Raw genomic sequence first — 15,827 nt, 5'->3', positions numbered from 1 at the left:
AGAGACTGTTTTCTAGCATTGGGGCAAAAAAACCCATGCTAAGGCGGTTTTAAGTGAGCTTGTTTCTGTCAGTATTATCCATCATCAGCTCCATATGATGTCTGGAAGTTCTCATCGTTTTCCAGTATTCCCTCAAATTTAGGACTGACTTTGCTCAAAATTTGGCACTGTATTGTAAAACTAAGCTTCCACATCACTGGTTTAAGTGCAGATCAGTAGTGGATAAAACTTCAGTGATGTTAAGTCTGCTTAGAAGAAAGAAGGGCAGTATCTTGGTTCAGTTTACAGGGAAGCAGTATTAATCTTATTGAAAATCATAAGCAGGCATCACTGCAGATTTTCTGCAGAGGCAAGTCAAGGGGAGGGAATTCTTTTTATCTTCTAAGATACCCCATTTCAGGTCCAAACTAAGGTACACTAGTGAAGCAGGCTAAGGAGATAAGGATTTTGTTGCACTACCTAGCTCAGAGATTTCAGCCTGTCACAGCCCTCGAATCAAATGGAGGATGGGGGGATGGAGTAGAAAAGCAATTTTACAGAACAATAAATTCAATAAATGTTAATCTACATAAGTATGTAAATACATTAAAAAGGTCAGTCTGCCTTCTTCAGATTCCTGTCCAGTGCTGTGCAGCGGAAATGGAGAATATGAGAAAGGTCACTGTGTGTGTCGAAATGGGTGGAAAGGACCCGAGTGTGATGTTCCAGAAGAACAGTGCCTTGATCCAACATGCTTTGGCCATGGTACTTGCATCATGGGCATTTGCATCTGTGTCCCTGGATACAAAGGAGAGATTTGTGAGGAAGGTTCGTGTCATTTCCTTCTCTATATTTTGGGGGTTTGATTTTTGTCTTTAATCACCAAACCTGTTTTAAGGTAGGCAAGAACTCATGTAGATGTGAGAAGCCTACTGTGAAGCTCAAAAGCACCTTTACTTTGTCAAAGTAAGTAATATTAAGATAGAAAATTATCAAAGGTAAAGGCATTCAGGTCCCAGTGACAGTCAGTGGAAGCTGATCACATAATTTCCTAGATTCACATTTTTATTTAAAAAGACTAAAATTATTTAACATTATCTAATAAAACTGTCTCATAATTGTAGCACGGGCAGTCCCCTGAAATACTCAGTTTCTGTTTCGATCTGCGAGGACTCGAGTTCTCAGATGATTTCTGTTCCATTCCTCCATTGAATCTCAGTAGCAAGAACAGAACTGGGTGGAAGTTTTTGCCTTTTAGCAAGCAGCATGTTCTCAGTCCTCCAAAAGCATCCTGGAAAGCATCCCAGCAAGCAAGGATTCCTTTTTTTGGTGAAAGTTGTGAGACCATCTTGATGTGTTTGTCTCCACTTCTCCCAGGTTCCAGATACTTTTTCAGGAAGGGTGGCTGGTGTCCCCAGTCCTCCTTGCTGCCAGTAATCTCAGTACCTAAGCACACACTGTCAGAGAGCAGGTGCAGGCTTTTTTTGCTTGGCCAAAAGCTAATGGTAAAGCAGTCAGATCATTTAAACAAAATGTGATGTGGTGGTTCTCCAGAGCAGTCAGAAGATCACAATCAGCTTTTTTGTTTCTTCCTTCTGTTACATCTTAGATTTTTCTGCGTGGAACAACTGGCAATATAAAGCCAAAAGAGCAGCAGTTAGTTTCACTTTACTGGAGCATATTGTGTAATTCGGTTGTCATATGTCATTTTTACTGTAAGCCTGTGTTCAGGATACTAAACCAGCATCTTCCAAGGCTTGGCTAATAAGAGGGAAATTCTGAGAACAAGTAATTGTACTTTTGCTGGTTGCAGAACCGGTGTGCCTCTACCCTCATCTATCAAAAGAAGCAGTTGTCGTTTGCCTCTTAGCATTTCTGAGATAGGTCATCAGCTTTGACTTTCTTCCCCTGTGTATAGCCTCAGAAAGCAGAACTCTTCTTCGTGCTTGCCCTGATGTGATGATTTTTCACTAGTCCTCATAGCCTGAAGCTAGCAATAGCATACTTTGTGCTTCCTGCTGTATAGATTTTAAGTAATTCTTTTGAGTGTCACACAGAGGAGGCTCTTTATATGACTGGAATTCTCTAGTCAGAAAAATCTCCAGGATGGATTTGATGGATTTGACATACCTGGTACAGGTTTTTAAAGGGAGGATCAAGAGACTTCTGCTGACATACTCAGTTGTTGGTGGTTTCAGAAACAGACAAAAACAAGAAAACCCAAATGGGAAGAAGTAATACACATTTACTCACTGAGGCTGTGATGCCAAACAAGCCTGTAGCTGGTGAGAAGCTGACTGCTGGTTTCAGTTGCTTTGTTTCTTGCCATAACGTGATCCTGCAGAATGGTTGAAAAAAATAATTGAGCTAAATGTACTCAGTTATTGAAACTAAGTGTGAAAGCACTGCATCTTGAAAGGAAGAGACATATTTAATTATTTTTTTTTCAAAGGTAGAATATGTAGAACTAGGGTGGATGAAGCAAACCTATGCAACCAAGTATGGTGGGGTTTTTATTGTAACTGTGTGTGCATGACATGACTGTCCAGTTTACTGTATTGTACAACATAACTTGTGCAGTAGTGGAAGTGATTCTGTCAGGAATTCAGATTATGTTATTGTAAGTAAATATGAGTTCAGTATTGTAGCAGTACTGTTAACATAGCAGACATAGTAGCAGATGTACTATCCAGGGGACACCAGTAGCTGCATGTATTCATGACTATGGGAGTCTTTTGAATTTGTCCTGTCAGATTATCATTGCGAAAGTGAGTGATACTTTTTAAACCCTTTATGGAGTCACACAATGAATTTTACATCAGCAAATAAAGAGCTGTCTCGGAATGCGAGAAGATTGCTGAGTATTTTTGTCCTGTGCTTAGCAAGATACCTGTTGTCCAGAAACACTGATTCCTCTCTATTCAGAACTATATTGTGCTATGTAACAAACCTGGAAGGCAGAAAAAGATACAACATAAATCTTGAAATAAGATCTTGAATTGGTGGCACAGCAGCTCAAAAGATAAATCTTTTTAAAAGATTTATCCTTGGGTCAAAAGGTCCTATAAACTGGAGGCTGTTAATCTCTATGTCTGAAGTATTTAGCAGAGAGCATCTCTTCATTCATGTAGCACAGAATACTGTTTGTTAAGTTTACAGTTTAATTATTGAAACAGTACTTGTGCTGATACTTGAGAAATACATACAAAAGCTTTCCAACTGCCTCTTTAACATTAGTCTGAAGCTTGATCTAACATGAATAGGCTTTTGGCTAATTGTTTCCTGTGCTTGGACCCCACAAATCCCCTTCAACTCTGCAGTCTTCCTGCAGCCTCCAGAGAAGGCAGCCTATGTTCTGCTTAAAATCTGTGTTATTAAATAAATGCTGGGGCTTTATGAAGGAATATGCTGATTATAAAGGACTAACCAGCCGATTTAAATTCTTCTACAGAGCTCCTGAATTTTTTGCTAGGAATAGTTTCATCACAATTGAGAACAAATTTAGCTCTTTGTTTGCAAATTGTTCATCAGTACTTTATGACTTTTATGAATCTGTTCATTATCTGCAATTGCCCAGCACATACTTTTTATGACTGTATGAGATGTTTTTTTTACAGCAAGCTTTCAGTCAGAGATTCACTACTCAGAGTTAGTGGATGGCCACTTTTCTTGTATCAAATTTTCAGTCATAGAGATAGCTTTCCACAGGAAGATGAAAGAATAAATCTTTCTTTTCCCAGATACAGATAAAACACAGAGCACAATACTCAAATGGAAGCGCAATGCAGAGTTGTAGAAGTAATTATTAATTGTCTCAGTTCTTTCCCAGCCCTGCTACTGAAGCACAAGCTTCACTGACATGGACCAATAGATCTGTCTTGGGAATCTGTGTTCTAAAAATAAGACAGTATCCTTGACAAGCAGAATCATGTAGATCTCTAACAGTCTAGATGCTGGCTTTTTTTTTCTTGGTTTTGGCTTATACTTTTGCACACGTGTTAGCATAGACTGTTTTTTCCTTGTGTTTGTTATCATTGTTTCAGTTTGGGTGTTTGCACAAAAGTCACTAAATTAATCTGAATCCCTGATGTTGCATTTCATTAGGAAACCATTGTAAAGGTGTGAGTTTTATGCTCTAAATTGTGTATTCCCTGCTTTCCAGAGGACTGCTTGGATCCAATGTGCTCCGGCCATGGTGTTTGCGTTCAGGGGGAATGTCACTGCTCCACAGGCTGGGGCGGTGTGAACTGCGAGACATCCCTTCCTGTGTGCCAGGAGCAGTGCTCGGGGCATGGGACATTCCTCCTGGATGCGGGACTCTGCAGCTGTGAACCGCAGTGGACAGGTTCAGACTGTTCCACAGGTATGCTGGAGATGTTAATTTTTCAATATTGCTTGTGCTTTCTGTTTGAGTCATGAAAGTAGTTGCTATTCCTGTGCTAGTATGAATTTCTGGAACAAGATGGGGTGAACCAAGGGTGCTGTGGTATGGCACTTAATGGGCTTGTCAGCAACTGGCTTTCTGTTGGCAAGGATAGAAAGGCTTTCTCTCTTTGACAAGGATGTTGACTGCCTGATGGTGCGACAGCAAGAACAGTAGACCTGCAAGACTGCAAGTTCCTCCTGGCATAGGGAGTGGAGTTAAGCATGCCTCTTGCCTGAGATGCTGAGCACTTATCAAGTTCATGTAAGGAGGGAATCCACAGCTCTAAGAGAGACTGGGAGGTTATAAAAAACCCCAACAGTCTAAATGCAGTGACTGATGATAAGAAGGCTCTGTCAAAAAATCTTTAAACAAAAATGAGCATCCATTCTGTCATGCCAAGATAAAAACTCTCTTCTTTCTTAGAGGACCATCAAGGTTTGATCCCACTGAATTTGATTAAGAGTTGAAATGGATTTCCTATGTGCTTTTTACATTTACATTTCGTTTTCTTGAAATGAATGCACTCTGGACATTTTACTCTGTAATGGAGCATGTCATTACCAATCTACGTACTACTACTTTTTTTCCCCTGTAAAGCTGGCAAAACCAGAATCTTGGATGATAAGCGGCACATCCCAGTACGGAACAGATGCAAGTGACAGATTTGCTGAATACTGTGGAATACAACCAGTGGTCCAAGTCACCAATTTTTCTTAGAAATCATCATTCAAAAGAACACTTGGCACAGTATAAATTTCAAATTCAGATCTTTAAAGTGTGTGGTTGTGATCTTTAAGTCGGGACTCATGAAATGTCCCCCTCCATGCTAACTTGTTAAACAACAAAATACTGACCTGATAATAATTTTCAGTGTTTGTTGCAAAGACCCTGCATTCATTCTGCACTCCAAAATTAACGCATGTAATTTCAATCTGACACTGGCAGATATGGTACCTGCTTTGATAAGAATTGACTTTTTTTTGCTTTCAGCAGAAGCCCAGTTGCTTGCATTTTTACCGTGTATTTTATTATGTGTTAAAAATATTCCCTGAAGGTTAGAAGTGCTTCCATTAATGAAGAAAATAATTAGGAAAGTTGCTATCTATGTACTAATTTTTTACTCAAAAAATATGCAAACTAGTTCTGTTTTAGTACCACATTGTTGTAGCTCAGAGATGTTGATCTCCAGTAGGTTTGTTGTCAGCTGCGTGAGGCAATTAGACATTAAGGGAATAAATAACTGCAGTGAAGAGGCTTCTATTTGCATTTATCTGGTGTGCTAGGATCATAGTTATCATGTTTGTCTCACCTCTAAGCCGTTTCGATTAATTTTTAGAAGAAAAGTAAGGTTTCTCCTTACCTCCCTGAACTAATACAGAAAACACCTCTCTTCATCCTTACTGTCCTCTGAGTTATTAAAGGATGCTTTTACAACCACCAACAGGCATTTCTCTCTGTAGCTAGATACTTCAGATGTCTCTGTTCCAATATATCTTTCTTCATAGGTGTTAAACTAGATTCAGGATTGTTCTTGCAGTGCAATGAGTCTTAGGCTAAAGTATAGGTGTACACTTGCACTTGAGACTTTCTTCCTAGGATCAGTGATTGCTGTGCATGCTGAAAGTAAAGCTTGATTTTACTGAGGAAGGAGAACATCAGATAAGTAAGAAAACATGAGTAACAAGGTCAGAATAAACAAGCTGTCATATGCAGATGGAAAAAATCATGAGGTTCTGTGCAATGAAGAGGATAGTAAGGGTAAACCGCAGACTGCTCATCTGGAGTCAGACAACAAGGAAAGCTTTGCAACTGATAGACCAGCAGTCTCTCAGCCTGCCTCAAACCCCTGCACTTCCCTGCCATCGCTGTACCACATCATTGTCAGTATGTGTGAAAATTTGCCTTTCTGTATCACCTTGAAGAATACAGATTCCTGTCCTCATCATTTCTGCATTCCCCAGCAAATTCCTAATACTTTCAAAATAAAAGGATAAATTATTTTAAGTTTTTCCTAAATAGAAATCAATATATCTTGCTGTACTTTAAAAAGGAGAAATAGCAGAGGTGCCAGAATGTTCCTGAGTATGTTGTCCTGGATACACTGTGGCCCACCTGGAAAAGGACAAACCATCTCTCTGGTACCTTCCCCTGCCTACCCATCTCTAGGTCTTCAAAGAATAAGAAATTCTATTTATGGGGAAAGACAGAAATTAGTGTGAAAATGGAGGAACAGCGATGATGGATGACTGTATGACTCATATCCTGAAGGATTGCCAATGTTTGGAGCCCCAGCCTGAGATATGGTCTCATTAATGGGTTTTTGAGGCTAGAAAAGTCCATGGTGTTCATGCTATTTGATTTTTCTCTAGGACATTTACAAAAAAAGCAAATCATCCTTCAGTTTGTATTTTACACTCATAATTTCTATTTAGTTTTAGAAATTCAAACTTCTCACAAGGTCTTAAAATTGTGTTTCTTTCTTTGAGGTGAAAGACTGTCAAATTCTTTCTACTTTTTGTTCTTAATGTTTATGAAAAGAGCCAACACTTTAAATCCATTTGCTTCTCATAATGCTACATACAGACACTTCTCTCTCTACATTGCCCGTTTCTTCTTGCTCTCTGTCCCCATCTCTGTCGCCACCTCCACAAAAAGAGTAGTAGCAGAAAAAAAGTATGTATTTCTTAGGTCTGGGGCTTGCCTTTAGGGAAGTATGACTGACCACAGAAAGTTTGTGGTTTTCTTTTCCTGTTGCTTCATAAAAACAAAACATGCATCAAGGGAACACCGAAATTCCAAGCTTAAATAGTCAAAGGTCAAAGAAAGACAGAAGAAGGTACCCTCACATTAACTAATTCATCTTTCCTGTGTTTCTTACAAAACAGATTTCATTTTTCACACTTAGATGCCATTTTGCTAAGGATGTATGGCCTGATCATTCAAGCAGTTATTTGGTCTTGTATATACTTGCTCTTCTGCATAGTCGCTGTACTAAAGACAATGTCTTTTTCTAATCTACCAGATGGTTCAGATCAGATTCTATGTGAAATTGCATGTGCAGAGTGTTTGGATACAATAAACACTGAACTGTGACATGGTTGAATTAATTGGTTGGCGAGAAATGGATAGTTTAAAAAAGGTGAAATGTGATATATAAATATTTGAGGAAGCACGTGCACAAAAGCACAGAGTAACAGAGTGAATTATTTCTAGTCTTACCTCCCATGGGTCATGGTTTCTAAAGGGACTGTCAAAATGAGGAGACCGTAGCTGTGATGCACCTAAGTGTTGCAGAGTCCTTCTTGGAGGCTTCCACATAGGTATAGGAATTCTGGCATTATCCTCTTTTTCAGGTCAGCAGCTAAATGTCTCAGATTGTCCATTGAACTTTTGCAGTGGTTTTTACTGAAGAGCTCTTCCTTTTCTTTAGGCCTTATGTATGTTCCTAAGGAATTAATTTATTCAATAGAATAGACTAATTCAACAGAAAACATCTGTACTACAAAAGGCTGGTTATAACTAGGGCAGCCCTAGCATGTGTTCAGAGTTGAGGATTAGTCTTCTATCCAAAAATAGCTCGAGTGTTAGAGATGTTTCTTACACAATGGCTGTGGAGAGAAGCTGTGTGCCACTGAATTAACTACTGTATTCCCAGTCCAGAGTCCATCTGACTTACTGCTGTAGTTAAACTGTCCTGCATGATGTATCAGCTTGAGCGTCTATTCTGTAGGAGGATTAGTTGGCAGCCAGGCACCTTTGTAGCATTGCTACAAAGCATACTGTTAACAGCAGTGATCTCGGGAGAGCAGGTGCTTGCTGCCAAAGTCATTGGCATCCCATTCTGATGTGGCCATTACACCAGCTTCTAGCCAAAAGAGCGGTAATTCTAAAGTGCTTCAAGATCTTGTTATCACTGGAGGCCTGAGGCCAGGATCCTTCTCTGGTATAGCATAGACCTGCTCTCTTTCTTCGCACTGCTTTGTTTCGAAACCAAAAGAAACAGAGCCACAACGCTGTTACAGTTTCACACTTTCCAAGCCGATTTTGGCTAATCAACTTAACACAGATGTCCAGCATAGTGTCTGCTCTGACCTGGGGGCTGCCAAAAACAATCTTGCTGCACAACCTCCAGATACTCCTTCTAGATCCAACATTCCTCATGGCCAGTTGCCATCCCTTGAGGTCCAGGAAACCCTGTTACAGAACTCCAAAACAGCTGTCAGGATATATTTTCATCATGCTGAATTGGTCCTCAGTAAGAGCAACTCAGCAGCTTGAAAGTTGTTCAGACATTTAGTACTGCTAATCCTACACTACTTGTAGGACACAACCCATGTAGGCTTTTTATGTAGCTCTGTTAAGATCCGTCTTTTCAATATTCTTAGCTGGATATTTATTAGAGACATATTTGGCCTCTTTCTAGCCTACAGTATTGACCTTCCATGAAAAGCCATTTTCTGTCAAAAGCTCAGGTTTCAATTCACCTATCCCAAAGATGACATGGTTTTCATTAAGGCTTTGCCTTGCTACTAATGCATCTATTTGTGAAGGCTCTTCCTATCAGCTAATGTTCAAACAGAAAGATAATTAATACACTTCTGATTCTTTTGCCTTCTTTAGGCAGCATCAGCTGAACTTCACTATGAAAACATTGACAGATCTTTAGCTACACCAATCAAAACATCATTGACAGGCATCGTTTCTACAGCCATATGTGACATCAGGAGGAAAAGAAATCACTTTCTATCTGTAGCTAAGATTTGGTTTATTTATGGACAACATCAAAGCGCTTTAATTGTTCTGTATGATTATACACTGATGTGTATTTAGCATGAGGGAGATGGATTAGCCTGTTTTGCCAATTTGCCAACTGGCTCATACCCTGAAGGTCAAAAGCAAACTATGGCTTTCACTGCTTCAAAATTGTATCAGCATCAGAAATTTAGAAAGAAGCAGCACAGAGTTATTCCAGCTGAATTCTTCCAAATGCTCTACCTTGGACTTTGCTGTTATAATTCCAGTTGCAAGGATGAGTGCTGCAGTCATTATTAAGTAATGTAATGAAATCTTTCATTCCTGCTGGCCTGAGTGGACATTTCTTGCTGCCTTTACCTGTGTTGTGATCTGCGTTGAAATATACACAGAGATTCAGTGTCTTCTACAGTAACTTTATTTCTTTGTTTTAGTCAGCTGTTTCTGGAACAGTCATCCATCTCACTTTCTGCAGTCTTCACTTTGGACTGTACAAGGAATAAGGAGAGTTGTGCATGCTTTTACCTAAAAGTAAGGGAGGCCTAGCTAAGGGCCAGACTAAGTTGATCTCAGGCAGAAGTCAACAGACATCTCCAAGGAGAGCTGTCTCTTTTCACCATTTTGATTCCCAAAGAATTTCCAAGACAAAAAGAAGGAGCAACAACACTGTTAAAGTTCCACATTGTCCAAGAGGTTGACTCCAATAGTCACACCTACCATACAGCAAAGAGGTCAACTGCAAACATTGTAATGGCTTTGGCTCATGCTGTCAAAAGAACAAGTGAGTTTTTCTAATCATTAGTTTGCGGAAAAACAAATGCTTCTTTGATGTAAAGCACTAAAAACCAAAAACCCATTATAATGCTCACAATATAAATATGAGTATTCTGTGTTTGAATTAATTCCTTGCTGTCTTGTTTATCGCTTTGCTCATTTAATTTTAGTGTTTTCCTAGTTCAGTCATCCTTTGGCAAGTCGCACAAAAATGCCCAAAGGTATTTGGCTGTTATCAGTTCAACCATCTGACAGTGGACGTGCCCAGGAGAAATGCACAGGAGATTGGGTTCCGTTTCTCATTTAGTCTCCCCCTTCTCTAAAAGATGTGAATAGAGAATAGGAATTTCATACTTAGTTCCAAGTGAGACTGATTATAAAATATTTTCTGTGAAACCTACCTGTGCTGGGAAAAGTCATCCTCAGAATATTTCAGCCTCAGCATCTTTACAGCATATTGAATCCAGTTATGATTGTATGTGAAAATCTATTCTTCAGACATATTCAACATATGACTCAGTTGACCTGTGCAGTATGGGTTGATTTACTGCATACATGACAAAATAATGCAGTAGGATGGAAGACTGATAGTACACTATTTTAATGTCACCAGGGCTTCAGTATAGTCAACTTTCTACTTACTGTCTGTGGATCTTTGTTGCTTTATTTATAGGCTGTCATCCAAAATCCCTTGATGTTAATGAGTCATCTCCCTTTGAGGCACATAGGCAGTGCTTTTCAGAAAGACAAAAATCAAACTTGTGAGTACTGACTACTACTGTCAGGTAGAAGGGAAGCTCTGGCTAATTGAAGGTGCAGCATCAACAAACTGAACAAAAAAAACCTCTTCTTCTGTTCTCAGATTGACGCCTTTAACATGAAGCCTTTAGATTAAGGGAGTGAATTATGAAGAGAAAATGGATGCCAGGGTTGTTCACTGGGGCAGAGCCTTAGCTAGCATAAATTAGTGTAACTGTAGTGATGCCACCAGTGCAATCCCAGTGTGTTTCAGGTGAGAATCCAGCCCTGAGTCACTAATTAGTTGCAGCACTATGCCTAAAATATTATAGACTGAAAAGTAATAGAATCTGTGACAGAGCTGATGCCTCTGACATTCTGTCCTGTATTCATTTCTCTAGACTCTATTCAGCCAAAGTAGGTCAGTTTCTGTCCTCCTTACTTCAGGACATTTGTCATAATTCCACTGAATCCATTTATACCACTGATGCAACCTAATTATGATTGGGAAAAGAATACTGGCAGTTCTTAGTCACAAAAACATTCATCCTAAAATGATTATATGGAGATGGTATATATTTAGCATATCTATTTTTGGTTAAGCTCTCTCTAGCAAGATGGGTGGTAATTTTACAAAGGGTAAAAGTGGATCAGCAGCCTCTTCCTTCAGCATAGCATCTTGCAGAGCATAAAACCTCTTTAAAACTGAAGTGCTTTGAAAAATGCAAAATGTTGTAATTGTTGTAAATTGATATGCGCAGAGTAGAGTAATTTAAAAATCATTAGAAGAGTGCATTTTTTAAAGTACTTTAGAAAGAAATGAAGGTATAATATAGTTTATTAATATAGTTCAAGACATCTCAAATTGGTTTCAAAGCTAAACATCAAAAACTGCAACTTGAGAAATAATTAAGTAAACCATTTCATCACAATTAGAAAGCTTTTCAGGTTCAGGAAATTGGCAATGTATGGGTGTCAGTCATTCTCCTTTGCTAAGGACAAGGATATTCGCTACAAACAGCTTGCAGTAGTGAAAATAGCCTTGAAATTTCCTCAGTGTGTGATGTAACCTGTCATGTGTTTTCTATAGACTGCTCTGTTCTGTGTTGGTACTTCTACTCTACTCCCTGTTGTAGACAAATCTCAAGAACTTTTTAATTACACTATAACCATCCTTTATTGTTTTGTTCTGAAGAACTGGTGGACTTAATTTCATCTAACTGTCCTCTTCCTTTAATTTGTGAGGAGCTTTGACTATTACTGCTCTGCTAATTAAAAGGATGATTGAGGTTTCCCCTGCTGTACATTGTCTGACATTGTAGAAAGACTGTTCTTACTACTCTATATTTCATTGGAAAAAAAAAGCCGATGCGTGACTAGTTTGATTTGTATCTCCTGTAGACTTGCAAGAGTTTGCAGAAAGATATCTGGTGAGCAAGATTTCTATTAAAAACTTGGTAGTCAAAGATTGAAATACTTAATATGTGTTGCTGGAGAATTTAAAACATGAGAAATTTAAGACAGTGAAGCACTCCAATAAAAATTAATTCTCCTGCATGTTGAAGTCAGTCCAGAGGGAACCAGAAATACCTGATATATTCATGTATTGATTTAAGAAACAGGATAAGTCAAGGGTATGAGATATACAATGAGGAAACTTTGGATGTTTTTCAACTGATTGCTGCTTATTTTGCAGATATGCCAAAAATAATGGCTCTTTCCTTCCCTTTTTCTTCCTGAAAATTAAGTTTCTTAATCTATTGCTGTCTGCACCTCATTCAGCAATTATTGGCAATATCACTCATTCAAATGTAAACTTAATTTACTTAAGGCAGCTTTTGTAAATCTTAGTCAGAAAGTATTACTTATTCCACTGGGTGGAATCCACAGACCCAATTCTGGATGCTTCTATCCCAACAGCTCTTCTCTTATCCAGGAACAATATACCAAAGCTGCTGGTGACAGCAATATGGTCCTGTTTATATTACTTTCTAGGTAGCTAACAGGGTGTTCCCTCTCTGTATGCATGGAATCGTGTCTCTATGGGGAGTCCGTTGTGTCCAGGAACTGTCTGCCTCAAGGCGTTTTGTGCTAGGCCAGCTCCAGAAGATCTGTTTTGAGAGTAATGCTCATTGAGATCCTTAGGCAACACCCATGTAAGATCATGCAGACTGCGAAACTAGAGAATTTAACATAAAGCTGTTACAGCCTCAGTTGGGTGATTATCTAGTAGCAAAACCTGGCAAATAAGTGGGATTTTAGGAGGAATTCACGTGCCAAAGTGGTTCAAGCACCTCCCCATTAGGTAAGCTGAGCAAAGACTTTAAGGGTCTAAATTTTGTATTTAGACATTTAAAGTTGTAATTAAGTGCCTGCATCCCTTTTTGCATCTCAACCTTATTGCCTGCATAGTAGTCAATCTAGACAGTGGTAAAGAATCATAGTACAGCAACTAACAGAATATAGTACGGAAAGGACTTTCGTGAACGCTCTGTGTCCAAGAAAATACCAAGGTGGAAATTCTGAATAGGAAAGGCTTGTACTCCGCAAAAGCCCTTTATAAAAGAGGTCTCTGAAGTAGAGAAGTTGTAGGAATGTTCTGCTGGTGTAATGGATCTTGTGATGACGGGGATAAAACAGCCCAAATGGGCACAGAACAGTAGTGATATACAAAATCTTCAGCTTTTAATTTGCCAAGCTAAGTCCAGTGATGAAACTGTGACACATTATCTGTACCACCAGCATTTAAAGAAGGGTTTTTGTATTAAGTGTGAGCTTCCCTTCCACACAGCTGGAAAAGCACAAATGGGAATTGCTAGAGCAAAAGTACAAAAAAGCACTAAAAGAACTAGAGGCTTTGTCCTTCATGAATTTCAGAACACGTATTGTGCAAAATGTGTTGCATCAATCCCTGAAAAGCAGGTATTTATAATGGGGTTTTTTTATTGTCATGGTAAGCATTCTACAAAAATAGCTATCATTTCAATATGCTTATGCAGCAGAGTCTATGAAGTTTAACTTCTGAAAATAGGAAACTGCTATTGATAAAAGTCAAAATCAGGGGAACTTTCTTTTCTCCTACATATTGTATTTTTAAGTTTTTTGATTGTGTAGATTGTTGCACGTGTAATATATGTAGACATGTAAGGAATTCCTGGTCTCTGGTCTCCTTAAGGACTTTTGCTTAAATATTTAGTCTGAAGCAATATTTTTTAAATAAAACTAAATTTATAGTAATTGTACAAGAATATTTCAATTGTGTTTGAGCAAAAACTCCTTGTGTATTTTAGCTGCAGCGTATCTTTCAGCATGTCCCTCTTCAGTTTAGGAAGCCTTGTCTATTTTATAAACAGATTGTTAAAATCATGTCTATCACCTTGTGATCCAAAATCTTTTTCTGATGGACTGCAGAAAGCTGACTGTTCACATGGCACATCTGTCTCTTCCTGTTCTGGTCACCTATGCATTCACCACAAAAACACCTTGAAGAAGGGGGCCAGCCCAGCTGTGCCCGTCAGCTCTGCAGAGCAAGAAGTAGCAGTATCTTTGATCCCTGTCTGATGGGGCAGCATGTCCTGGGAATAACACAACTGCCTCAGCAAAGCAGAGTTTGCATGGGCAGGAGGGACCAGGGAAAAGTGATGAGTTAGTCGAAAAATGTCAGCAGCATGGAGGGGAATGAGCAAAATAATAAAGGACAGTCATTCGCTTCTTAAAATCTACAAAGCTTTATTGCAGTTGTACGAGGGACACTGAGGAGGGGGTAGCAGTGCTCTCTTAAAGCCCAGGGTTGTGTGCCCAGAGTGCTGCTTCTCCCTGGTGCAGGAAAACTGCAAGTCATGAGCTGCATCTTTGCTTCGGCAGCAGTTGCCAGATGCGTGTTGCTATTTCTGTTTGTGTTGCTGACACAGAGGAAGTTATGGTTTATTTACTGGGAGCTGCTTCATCTCTCTCTGTACTTATCTTCACGAATGCAGCAATGAACACACAACTGTTTGCTCCTTGTCCATGTAAGCAGTATTCATAGCCGGTCACTGTGCACTGTGTGACTTTTGCTAATTGAGGCTGCTCTCCTTGCTTTTGTGCAAGAGTGTGTTATGCCTGGCTCTTGAGTTTGTCCAAGAAACTGTTTAATTATGCTAAAAAGGGAGGTAGCAAGGCCAGCTTCTTCAGCTGATTTTGGTTCTGATTGTGAACCTGAGCTGTTACTTAGACCCTGGTAAGGACTTTTAATTTCTCATATTAGTCTTTACTGCGATACAAATTGATGGTTGGGCACAGAGTTCCTAAAACTTATTTTCAGATGATCCACTGTTTCTGTCTGTCCATGTAGTCTGGCTCTCCACTGGAAAAAAAAAAAAAAAAAAAATTAAAAAATATTGAAGTATGTCCTTTTAAAAGCATCCAGTCCTGGTGTGTTGATGTTGATTCTGCAGGTCACTGTCCCCTTTCTTTCTGAGTGCCAGCTCTGTGTCTGATTTGGGCAACGGTGGCATCTGTGCCACTTTTGGGCTGCCACTGCTTTTACACAGGTGAATCTGAATAGATATTCCTGTGGTATGTTGAGAAGCAGTACCAGTGCCCACCTTTTCAGCATTTTGAGCACTTAGGAGATATGGTAAGTAAAATACATCTTCATTACTGAAGTCAGCAGGTAGATATAACGTGCAAAGCACGTGACTGGGTGAGCAATTTTTGAGAGTGGACCTATATTCAAAGGTCATCCTGTAAGCCAGTGAATTAAAGATGGTGTCTTCTCTTTGCAAATGGTGCTTAAATAAATTACTTCTTTACTGAATATTACTAATCAAATTTAGTAATGAAATAATTGTGGAAAACGTTGTGCTCCAAGCAGAGCCCTAGTCAGTGTTAATGATAGTACTTCTGTGTATCATGAAAGATTTAGTGCTTATGGGAAGACGTATCCTGATTTGCTCAGGCAATCTGGTGAAACTTTGCTGAAGACAGGTGTCTCAAAACCTTATTTTCTTTGGATGCTTTATTAGGTCAGGCTGTACCTGTGAGACAGCTTATATATGTCTTATAAATGTACCACTGAGTCATCTCTTTGCCTGTTTCCTTTCTCTCTGCAAAGCCGTTTGGTTCCTCTCCATGTTTCTCATAGTTATCATAAGCCTCATGCTTTTCCTGAATCTTA

At 39.2% G+C, this 15,827-nt stretch overlaps 1 protein-coding gene across 16 annotated transcripts in view; it reads left to right on the top strand.

The window, feature by feature from the left end:
- The window catches only part of TENM1 (teneurin transmembrane protein 1), a 1,007,752-nt gene that overhangs the window by 882,953 nt on the left and 108,972 nt on the right, over positions 1-15,827 (top strand). For all 16 annotated transcript variants that reach the window (XM_030497214.1, XM_030497216.1, XM_030497220.1 and 13 more), the window contains 2 exons: positions 613-807; positions 4,142-4,342. In XM_030497214.1, coding sequence (XP_030353074.1) covers positions 613-807; positions 4,142-4,342 — 396 coding nt within the window. The remainder of the gene's footprint in view (positions 1-612; positions 808-4,141; positions 4,343-15,827) is intronic.

This window comes from Strigops habroptila, chromosome 9 (genome assembly GCF_004027225.2).
Source record: "Strigops habroptila isolate Jane chromosome 9, bStrHab1.2.pri, whole genome shotgun sequence".
Taxonomy (NCBI): domain Eukaryota; kingdom Metazoa; phylum Chordata; class Aves; order Psittaciformes; family Psittacidae; genus Strigops; species Strigops habroptila.
The sequence above is the reverse complement of the archived record's forward strand: the minus strand, read 5'-3'. Positions and strand labels throughout refer to the sequence as shown.